This window comes from Nyctereutes procyonoides, unplaced genomic scaffold (assembly GCF_905146905.1).
Source record: "Nyctereutes procyonoides isolate TBG_1078 unplaced genomic scaffold, NYPRO_anot_genome, whole genome shotgun sequence".
Lineage (NCBI taxonomy): Eukaryota > Metazoa > Chordata > Mammalia > Carnivora > Canidae > Nyctereutes > Nyctereutes procyonoides.
Window position 1 is genome coordinate 73,695,268 of NW_026575146.1, and position 10,360 is coordinate 73,705,627.

The 10,360-nt window shown below is 56.7% G+C and overlaps 3 protein-coding genes across 5 annotated transcripts; 2 read left to right on the plus strand and 1 right to left on the minus strand.

The window, feature by feature from the left end:
- Nucleotides 1–272: 272 nt before the first annotated feature.
- Nucleotides 273–3,959, minus strand: FGF21 (fibroblast growth factor 21). 3 transcript variants are annotated; one of them, XM_055309874.1, is made up of 4 exons: nt 3,821–3,959; nt 1,700–2,081; nt 1,451–1,554; nt 273–670 (listed from the first exon to the last, which is right to left on the minus strand). In XM_055309874.1, exons 2-4 carry the CDS (start codon nt 1,932–1,934, stop codon nt 380–382), a joined length of 630 nt encoding a protein of 209 aa, XP_055165849.1. In that variant the 5' UTR covers nt 1,935–2,081; nt 3,821–3,959; the 3' UTR covers nt 273–379. The 3 variants fall into 3 exon arrangements, with proteins under 3 accessions (XP_055165849.1, XP_055165845.1, XP_055165846.1); XM_055309870.1 differs by lacking the exon at nt 3,821–3,959 and adding an exon at nt 2,411–2,503; XM_055309871.1 differs by lacking the exon at nt 3,821–3,959 and adding an exon at nt 2,193–2,395.
- FUT1 (fucosyltransferase 1 (H blood group)) lies at nt 3,940–7,070 on the plus strand. The gene is made up of 2 exons (XM_055309869.1): nt 3,940–4,054; nt 4,623–7,070. The coding sequence occupies exon 2, from the start codon at nt 4,625–4,627 to the stop codon at nt 5,720–5,722; it is 1,098 nt and encodes a 365-aa protein (XP_055165844.1). The 5' UTR covers nt 3,940–4,054; nt 4,623–4,624; the 3' UTR covers nt 5,723–7,070.
- Nucleotides 6,965–10,294, plus strand: IZUMO1 (izumo sperm-oocyte fusion 1). Its single transcript, XM_055309875.1, has 6 exons — nt 6,965–7,043; nt 8,425–8,717; nt 9,102–9,176; nt 9,563–9,649; nt 9,910–9,930; nt 10,230–10,294. Exons 2-6 carry the CDS (start codon nt 8,489–8,491, stop codon nt 10,292–10,294), a joined length of 477 nt encoding a protein of 158 aa, XP_055165850.1. The 5' UTR covers nt 6,965–7,043; nt 8,425–8,488.
- The last annotated feature ends 66 nt before the right edge of the window (nt 10,295–10,360 follow it).

A 10,360-nucleotide genomic window follows, 5' to 3' on the forward strand; every position in this document is an offset into this window, starting at 1 on the left:
GAGACCTCAGAAAAACAGTTCCACAACACAAGCTCCAAACTGGGGGTGGGCAGAGGAGAGGTGGGAGGTTAAGAAGTCTTCTCCTGTCAAAAGACAGGGACAATCCAGAGCCCCTGGGGACACCTAAGCAGAGCAGAAAACTGAGGCCCAGAGGGAGGCTGGGACCTTTCCACTGCCTTTCGGCAATGGGAGCAGAGGGTTCTTGGGGTCGATGGGAGACAAGGAAGCAGATCCCATCTCCTCCATCAAACATTCACACGTGCTCACTCTGATCCTCCTCTCAGATTCTTTATTATCCCAAGTAAGAAAAATAAAAAAATAAATAAGATAAATAACCCAATAAATAAAGAGGAGACCCCATAACAAAAAGCCCGTGGCTTTAGGAAGCATAGCTGGGACTCCGGCCCTGTGAAGGCCCCACCATGCTCAGAGGGTCTGAGGAGCCCACGTCAGGAGGCTCCGGGGCCAGGATCCCTGGAGGCTCTGGGGGTGCTGGAAGCAGGCCTGGCAGTGGCAGGAAGCGGGCAGGGCCGCGGGGGGCCAAGTCCCGGTATGCGGAGTTGTGGGGGCGCAGGCGAAGCGGGAGACCAAGGGTCTCGGAGTGGTAGATGTTGTACCCATCCTCAAGAAGCAGTTCTCGGAAACTGCAGGCCACAGGGTCGAAATGGAGCTGAGGAAACAAGAATGGAGATTAGAGGTATGAGACCCTTCACATCATCCTACTGCAGGGTCTAGGTGGCCGGGTGCCCAGCCTCTTCCTCCCCACTCAGACCCAGAAGTCCTGTCCCCAGTGCCTCCTCCCTCAGACCCAGGGGTCCGGGCCCCCAGCTCTCTCTTCTTTCAGACCACAGAGTGGTCTCCTCCAACAGGATACAGGAGTCCAGACACTCCTAGGGAGTTGGGGGAGCCCCTCCTCCCTCAGATCCAGAGTCCAGGTCCCAGCCCTCCTCCAGGACACAAACAACAGAAGCAGGCTCCTCCTTCACCCCCGTCTCCAACTTCACAGAGAGAAATCTTCCAGTCCAGGGACCAGTCCAGGCTCTCTGAGTCCAGACAGAGGTGTCTGGCTTCTGCCCAAGGGGTCATGGTCGTTTTAGAGGCCACGGGTTCTCTGAGCGACCCTGTGTCAGCAGGAACCAGCCATGTAGAAGCCCATGTGGCCACCAGGGGTTATAAGTCACAAGACTCAGCCTCTCAGACTACTCTATCATTCACAGGCCTCGTGACTCAGAGCCAGCATGTCCCTGTCCAAGCCTCAGTTTCCTCTTCTTGTAAACATGGACAAGGTCAGCTCCCACACGCAAAGGTGGTGGCATGTTGGGGCCATGTACAAAGCACAGAATCAAGGCTGGCCCAGGCCACAGATGCAAGATGTGGTCCCTCAGACGGCGAGGCTGATATGAGGAAAGATGGAGCACAAGGGGAGTAGGTGGGGATTCTGGAAACTCACCGAGCCATATAGTGTCCCATCTGGGCCCTGGCACAGGAACCTGGATGTTTTGACTCCCAAGATTTGAATAACCCCTGGCTTTAGGGCTTTCAGCTCCAGGAGACCTAAGGGGAGAAAGTGTCAGGGGCTCAGAAGGCCTCTGCCCAGGACCCTCCTCCCTCAGACTCAGGACAGCAGTGCCTCAGCCCCCAGGGGTCCGGGCCCCCAGCCCCTCCTCCCTCAGAACCAGACCCTGTCCTACACACTTACTTTCAGGGCTCCGGCGGGCAGCCCCCACCACTGTGCCATCGGCCCTGATCTCTAGGTGGGCCTCTGTCTCCTGGGCATCGTCCGTGTAGAGGTACCGCTGTCGAACTTGGCCTCCAAATTGTAGGAGGGGGCTGGAGTCAGGGATCGGATGTGCCCGGCAGGCTTCCAGCAAAAGCACAGCCAGCACAGGGACCCACAGTCCCAGGTGCTCGAACCCGGCCTCGGCCCAGCCCATCAATGGCTCACGTCTTCAGGCGAGCTCTGGAGTCTGGGTTTTGAAGAACTGAACGGTATAGATTCTGTTTCAGATCCTGGGAGAGCAGATTCAAAGGATCGCTGCTTAGCCTGAACTCCGGGGGTCCTCTGGCACGTGGATTCACAGCTGAACAGAATACCCAGGTCTCTTAGAATGGATGCAGAAGCTCCAAAATTTATATCCAGACAGACCCGCCCAATCACCTTCCCCACACCTGACCCATGATATTTGACCCACTTGGCAGGAGCTGGGATTCCACCGTGGCCAGATCAGCCTGAGTGGATGATGCAATCAGGGGGTCCTTCCAGGTGGGGGCCTGGACTCCTGAGTCTGAGGAATCGGGACCTGGGTGAATGGGGCTGGGGCTTGAGGGAGGAGAGGGCTGGGGGCCTGGAAATCTGCCTTCCTGGTGGACAAATAAAGACTGTCCCATAAGCAGCCCTGCTGCATCCTACCTGAATTTCTAGGTTTCTGAAGGGTCACCTGGGGACATTCCTTGATCATCAGGAAGGCACGGAATGCCACACCACCAAAGCGTCCTCTGCAGGGACGTGGGCATCCTGACCTCAACCTCACCAGCCCCAGTCCAGACACTCCTCCTGCACCAAATGTCCCTGCCTCTCTCTCCTCCCTGATGCAATCCTGGTGTTTCTTTCACCAGAGAAGCTACCTACCCCCCAGGCCCAGAAAGGTGCTCTCAAAATAGCCTGGGGGAGAGGGGAGGGTGAGAGTCTCTGACTCAGCGTAGGTAGCCAAGCCTGGCGTTTGAGGGGGAAGCACAGGCTAGAGCCCAAAGGGAATGAGAGGGTGGGCAGTTTCCCAGGAACTAAACCTGTGTCTGAGCCAGGAAGGCATGTTGGTCTGAGGAGGGGGTTGGGGTGGAAAGCCTGGGGTCTCAGGAGGGATAGAGAGGCCTGGGGGCTGGACTACTGGGTCTGGACACACTATGGCCAAATTTCTGGAGAGTGAAGTCAAATTCCTGGATTTGATTTATTGAATGACCTTGGTCACCCTGTTCCAGCGGGGGTGGAAGGGGTGGTGTGTGTGTGTGTATGTGTGTGTTTGTGTGTGTGTAGCCACCGTACAATGGGAACGGCTTCAGGTGTACTGCGGAACCAGGCCTTGGAACCCCAACCCGGGGCCCCAGCCTCCGCGGGAGGCCGGGAAGGTAAATCGCCCCTTCCTTGCTCCGGGAGAGGCTGGCCCGGGGAGGCCCCGGTCTAGAAAGGGGCCGTCGGGCGCCAGATCCTGCACCCCCTCAGTAGGAGAGGCGGGGGGGGGGGGGGGGAGCCGCGGGGGGCGGGGAGCCGCGAATCTGGAATCTGCAGGTGCCGGGTGCTGACAATGGGGGATCACAGGCCACGGTGAGCCCGGGGACACCTTCGGCCCAGAGGCTCCCAGTCGGCGACCCTGAGAGCTGGAGGAGGTTTTCCACCCGCTCCCGGAGCGGCCTGGCGAGCAGGTTCCTCACCCGCACGGGGCGGACGAGGCGAGGCGGAGGATCTTCCTTCCCGCCCGGGGCAGGCGTCCGCGCCCTCGCTAGCGGCCCGGGAGTGGCCAGGCTGGAGCATCCAGGCCCTCCGGGCAGACCGTGAGCCCGGCCACCGGCGAAGGGGGAGAAGTCGATGCACCCGAGCATCTGCGTCCAGCTTCGCGGCTGAGCTCCAGACGTTCACGTCCAGCGAAGGATGCTGCTGCTGAGGCCAGGAAGGCCGGCCCCGGAGAGCCCTCCGACTGGCCGCGGCCGTGGAGGAGGGAGCTGGGCGCGGGTCCCCGGGTCTGGGCAAAGCACGGGGCGAGGGCTCCCCCGCCCCACCGCGAGCCTGGGGCTCCAGGGCAGGGGCGGGGCTCCGCCTCCGACTTACCTGCCCAGCCCGGGAGGGGCGGAGGCTGCGAGCCTCGGAACCGCGCCCATCTCCTTCCTTTTCTCCCCGAGCCCTCGGAGCCAGTCGGGGGAGGCGGCTTGGAGGGGAGGGCTGCCGAGCCTTGGGCCCTGGAGGTCGGGGTTCCGGGGGCGGCCGGATGTGGGCTGCACTTGCGGTCGCCGCGCTCCAGCCTCGCCAAGCCGACTGTGGACCTGCCACCCGCCAGGAGCGCAGGTGAGTGGGACCAGCGGATGCCTCCGACCCAGAAACCAGGGCCTTTAGTCCCAGGAGGAGGCGCGCCCCCAACATCGAACCTCCTAGGACCCCAGAGGTCTCCACCCCACCCCCAACCGCTGCTCCTCCAGGAGCCAAGATCCTCATCCAGCCTGGGCCTCCAGCCTCTCTTGTGCTGCTTGGCTGTCCCTTACTGTCACCTCCACGGTGGAGTCTGCTGGCCTTCCCCCCACACACACCCCCAGGTACATTGGAGAAAGAAGTGGGTGGAGCACTGCCCAGCTTCAGTGGGCCTCACCGACTGGGAGACCCAGATTCCAAGACGTGGTGATGAGATGCTGGATCCTAGACCACTGCTCTCTTGGAAAGCACTGTTCCCCATCCGCATCCCCTGAAATTCCTAGACCCTGCTTCTCCACCCTCAGATCCAGGACCCTGATCCCCCTTCCCTCAGACCCAGGACCCTGAATCCCTAGTATCCTCCTTCTCTCTGGCCTCTGCTCCTTGATATTTGTCCTCAGGCCCCTGAGGACCTGAGGACCTGCTAACTCCCCTTTCCTCCATGCAGCCATGTGGACTCCCAGCCGACGGCAGCTGTGCCTGACCTTCCTGCTAGTCTGTGTTCTTTCAGCCGTCTTCTTCCTCCACATCCACCAAGACCTCTTTCATGGTGGCCTAGACTTGACTGCCCTGTGTCCAGACCGCCGCCTCATGACATCCCCTGTGGCCATCTTCTGCCTGTCAGGCACGCCGTTGAGCCCCAACACCTCCTTTCCCTGTTTCAAGCACCTGGCCTCTCTCTCTGGAACCTGGACGATCTCCCCAGATGGCCGCTTTGGCAACCAGATGGGGCAGTATGCCACTCTGCTCGCCCTGGCCCAGCTCAACCGTCGCCAGGCCTTCATCCTGCCTGCCATGCACGCCGCCCTCGCCCCTGTGTTCCGCATCACCCTGCCCGTGCTGGCGCCTGAGGTGGACAGCCACATGCCGTGGCGGGAGTTGCAGCTGCATGACTGGATGTCAGAGGACTATGCCCACTTGAAGGATCCCTTCCTGAAGCTCACGGGCTTCCCCTGCTCCTGGACCTTCTTCCACCATCTCCGCGAACAGATCCGCAGGGAGTTCACCCTGCACGATCATCTGCGGCAGGAGGCCCAGCATCTACTGAGTCAGCTCCGCTTGGGCCACTCCGGGGACCGTCCCCGGACCTTTGTGGGTGTCCACGTGCGCCGTGGAGACTATCTGCAAGTCATGCCCCATCGCTGGAAAGGTGTGGTGGGCGATCGTGCTTACCTCCAGCAGGCTATGGACTGGTTCCGGGCACGCCATGAAGCCCCAATCTTTGTGGTCACCAGCAATGGCATGGAGTGGTGCCGCGAGAACATCGACACCTCGCTTGGGGATGTGATCTTTGCTGGCGATGGGCAGGAGGGTTCACCTGGGAAGGACTTTGCGTTGCTCACCCAGTGCAACCACACCATCATGACCATTGGGACCTTTGGCTTCTGGGCTGCCTACCTGGCTGGTGGAGACACTGTCTACCTGGCCAACTTCACCCTGCCGGACTCCAACTTCCTGAAGATCTTTAAGCCTGAGGCCGCCTTCCTGCCTGAGTGGGTGGGCATTAATGCAAACTTGTCCGCAGTCCAGTCATTGGTGGGGCCTTGAGCAAACAGCAGGGAGACTTTCTGGAATAGCTGATCATGCTTGTGCCAGCATTTATGCATCTCCAGAGGCCTGGGAGCTTTTGGAGAAGCTTGTGGTAGTCCTGCAGCAGGTGGGCATCCACTTCTAGAGTAATTCTAGCTGGCTAGACTCTGAGAGAAAGGACAGCTTTCTGTAGCTGCCTGGACATTCTAGAACCAGCAGAAGATCTTTTCCTGATGGTTGGCAGTGTCCAGGGAGGCTCATGTTAGTTCTAGAAGGCAATGCCTACCTGTTCTTCCCAGCCCATATCTAGAGTACTTCTAGATGGCTGTACCCTAAGAACAGGGAACTCTGCCTTCTAATGTTGCCCCTGGTCTTTTCTAAAAGAGAGGTTCAGGCCTCAGGACTGAGGGAATTTGTGGGTATTCTAGAGCAAGCATTCACCAACTCCCCGGCTATGCTTCTGGAGTCATTCTAGAGAGGGCCAATTCTGGTGCCAGTGAAGAATTCTGCAGGGCTCTTCCAGAGGGAATGGGGTTCTGGAATTCCAGGAGAATCTCAGGAAGGTACAATCAGAAGTGCAACACCTCAGCCACTGCCAGAAAGATTGGTGGAAGAAAAACTATCTGTAGCTGTGAGCAGATCCAAAATCTGTCCCACCTTTCAGCCCCTGAAAAAAAGGACAAAGACTTTTTTGAGCAGATAGGCTGAAAACATGCGAGGTGGGGAAAGGGGACGGCTGCTGAAAGCTCCTGGAGCAGAGTTTTCCAGAAATATAGGAACACTTTTTTTTTAAGATCAAAAGCTGCCAAAGACAAGCACCGCACTAGGTCACCTCTCCCAGTTATGAAAGTTGAAAGTTTCCTCCTCTACGTCTGTGGCTGGTCTGTGGCTGGGCTGCGGGGGCAGTAGGGTGAGGCTGGGTGGGAGCGGCGGGGTGGTGATGCGATCAATTTTCTGGAATTCAGCCAGCATGACTGTTTCCTTGGGCTTTTCTGCAAGCCTCTAAGATTGTGTCGCTCCCCCCACCCCCGCCCCCATTTCACAGAACCACTAAATCTGGCTTCGAATTTGAAAGGATCTGAAGGTATGCAGAGTCCGGGCTGGCCTCAAACCCAGGCAGGAAAGAGCACAGGGTCTGGCAAAGGATGATGGGATTCTGGACTCAGCTTCTAGGAACCCCTTGAGGCTTTTTGAAGGCAGTGGGGATAGCTAGCTTTATTATAGACAACCATGATCACATCCCCTATCTAACCAGAAGAATTCAAGCCCCTTTTTCAGTCATCTCAAGGAGTTTGGAGGGATCACTCCCTACTCAGCTGCCAAGGTTGAAAAGAGGGAGGTATGAATTAAAAGTCCACATCGCCAACTTCTGTCTGCAGATTTTTTGGAGTTGTGTGTGTGTGTGTGTGTGTGTGTGTGTGTGCATAGGAGGAGGAGGAGGCAAAGTGCAGAACTGCCAGGGACTCATTATTCATGTCAGAGCAGGAGTATTGTCCTGCTCTGGTCTGGCAGCCTCTGGTTCTCAGAGTCGTGTGAACCCTGGTGCTTGTTTTTCTGGTGGCCTGTTTCAGTTATGCAGAAAAGGAGAGACCTGCTGGATCCATAGGGCCCCAGTTTCTCAGTACTGGTTCTAGGCCTCTTTCCTCTGGAACCCTGGCATCAAGCCCCTTGGGCCAGGGAGAGAAGGTAGAGGGAGGAGTGAACAAAGTGGGCAATTTTTCATTTATTTATTTATTTATTTATTTATTTGTTGTTTAATTTATTCATGAGACAGAGAGAGATATATAGATATAGGCAGAGGGAAAAGCAGGCTCCACACGGGAAGCCCGAAGTGGGACTGGATCCTGAAACTCCAGGATCGCGCCCTAAGCCACCCAGGAGTCTGAAGTGCGCAATTTTGAAACTACATTTCCCATCTAGTCCTCGGGGCGGCCAGAGTAATCGGCTAGGGAGAGCTCCAGGGCTTCCTGGGAGTTGTAGTCTGAGGGCTAGAACGGGCCACTTCTCTCAGGGTCGTGGCTCGAAGCCAGGTTTGCAAAAGGCCCTGTGCACTTTGCCGGAAGCCTGGGTCCGGGGGCTGAAGGACGGGAGGAAGCTGAAGACCAGAAGCCCTTTCCTTGGCTTTAGAAGCCGGAGGGGACAAAATACTTTTCCTTTCGGTAGACGCTAGGAAAGTTCTGGTCTGAAAAGACAGCAGTCTCTGTGATATCACGGAACGGTAGGCGGAGCCTCCCTTTGTTACGGTCTAATGAGACTCAGCGTTGGGCTTGTGGGGCGGGGCCAAGGAAACTCCCAGGGAGCATCTTCTGGGAAGTTGCGGCCCCAAGTGGGAAGCTAGAAGCTGGAAGCTGTGGAAACTCCTTGTAGGTCGGGGCGAACGGTGACTTTGTCTCCATTCAAAAAGCTCTCCAAATCACGCGACCAACCTCACCCTCTCCCCCCAAAATCCTTAATTTTAGTCGCGGGAAAATATCAGAGTTGGAAGGACGGGCCCTGCTTGTCCTAAAAGCCCTCAGCCCGGATTCGGCTCTTCAGCGAACCCTAGTATTTGAGGGTGCAACAGTCAGTCGAGGCCAAGATCGGAGAACGGTTGTTAACGGTGCACCGGATCTCCGGACTCCCCGGTTTCCTAACCGAGAAGTGTGCGCCCTGCAAATATTTTGGGGGTCTTGGTCTCGGGGAAGAGCTTCGAGTCTAACGCTTCCCTCTCTTCTTCCTAGCGTGAACGTTTAGGGTGAGAGGACCCTCCCCCAGGCTCTGCGCGGACTGAGCGCTCTGGCCGCAATGGGTCCGCAACTTCCCCTCCTGGTGGCGGCGCTGGCCGGCTGCCTGCTTCCTGCCCGGGGCTGTGTCACTTGCGATGCAAAGGTCGTGGAGGCGCTATACCACTTTGAGGTGGAGTACCTGCCGAGTCGGGGTCAGGAACTGCAAGGCGTGTTGGACAGGATAAAGTATCTGCTGAACGATTTCAGGAAAATCCCAGATTTAAATGATCAACATTTAGGGGTTGTCGGTGAGGGCAGGGAAGAGCGTGGAAATCCTGAGTCCTGGGAAAGGAGGGGTCTGGTCTGGGGCTAGGATTGCTGGGTGTGGGGCCAGGGTGGGAAGGGAGGGAAGGACTGGAGCCAGAGTCTACAGGGTTCGGAATGGAGAAGGCCAAGATGCAGGTTCCCGATTTACCCCGGGCTAGCAAATGCCGTGTTTCCCTCCCCCTTAGCCTGCAATTTTATGTGAAAAACTACAACTCCCAGAAGGCAACGGTCAGGCAATCCCTTTACCAGTCCTAGCCTTGCCCAGTTGCCCCATGGGTACTGTAGTTTCTAAGACTAGGTGAGCCAATGAAGCAGAAAGGCTTGAATCTGGAGTTCTATCTCCCCTTCTCCCTCCCCTCCTCCAGATTCCCCCACACTGCAAAAGTTATCCGTGGATTTTCTGAAGAATTTGAAACGTATCACAAACTCTGAACAACAAGGTAAATGCACAGAGGGGTCAGGGGAGGAGGGGCTCCAGAATCTTCCAGAAAAGTAATAGTTGGTGACAGCTGGTCTGGTAGTGGCTCTGGAGCCAAACTGCCTAGGTTAGAATTCCAGCTCTGTCATCTCCTTTGTGGGCCTGAGTGAGGGATTTCACAGCTTTGTCATTTCTAAATGAAGATCAAAATAATGCCTTCATGCCAGCTGTCGCTTAGCTCAGTGGCCCAGCATTATGTTAAGTGGTCATTGAATTTCATTGTCCCTCCCTGAGAAGACACCAAGTGGAATGCCAGTCTCTTCTGACAGAGACAAACTTCCTGTACCTCACTCCTGGGATGGGTGAGGGAGAGAGGAAGCACTCTGTGTCACCCCTGTTCCTTCCCAGGTGAGGCTTTCCTGAGTCAGATATTCTGGATGTTAATCAAGCAAAAAGCTTCCATTCTGACAACTATAACCCAGTTCCAAAAAAAGGGTGAGGGAAGATGGGAGTCTGTCAGGGACCACAGCCCCTTTCTTCAAAAGTCCCACAGTCCCCGTCTCCAGCCCCTCAGTTCTTGCAATTCTGTCCTCGGACCCAGGGATCCAGACACCTTCCTGGGGACCCAGGGATCCAGGCACCTTCCTCCCTCAAACCCAAGAGCCCAAACCCCAACCTAGTCCTTCGCCCCCCTCATCTCTTTTAACTTAGAAATCTGATCCTCTTTTTTTCTTTCTTTCTTTCTTCTGAGGCAGGTTTTTGTCCCAACAAATGTGGTGAGTCCGGATTATAGGAGCTGGTCCTCTATCCCTCATCGTCTCCCGGTTATGAACCTCCCCCTTGGGGTCTCGATGTTTCTTAATTTTCCACTTCTGAGAGGTTCCTGGTCTCCAATATTCCTTCGGCACTACGGACTCACGGGGGAGCGGGTCCTATTCTATTTGCGCTCTTCACCGAGTCGGGTTGGATCCCTCTTTCTGCCGGGCTTCCTCGTAGCCCCGCCCCTTGGGCTGACCTCCTAGGGACTTGGGCACCTGACCCCGCCCCTGCCCTTGGCCCTGCCCTCTCCTTTTAGCCTCGCCTCTCAGGGCGAATACAGCGTTGATGCTGCCCCTTCAGGTCAGATGTTGCAGACTCTGATCTGGTGCCATAACTGCTTGAAGGGAATACACACTTGTCGAAAGTCCATCGATTGCGGAGGTGAGC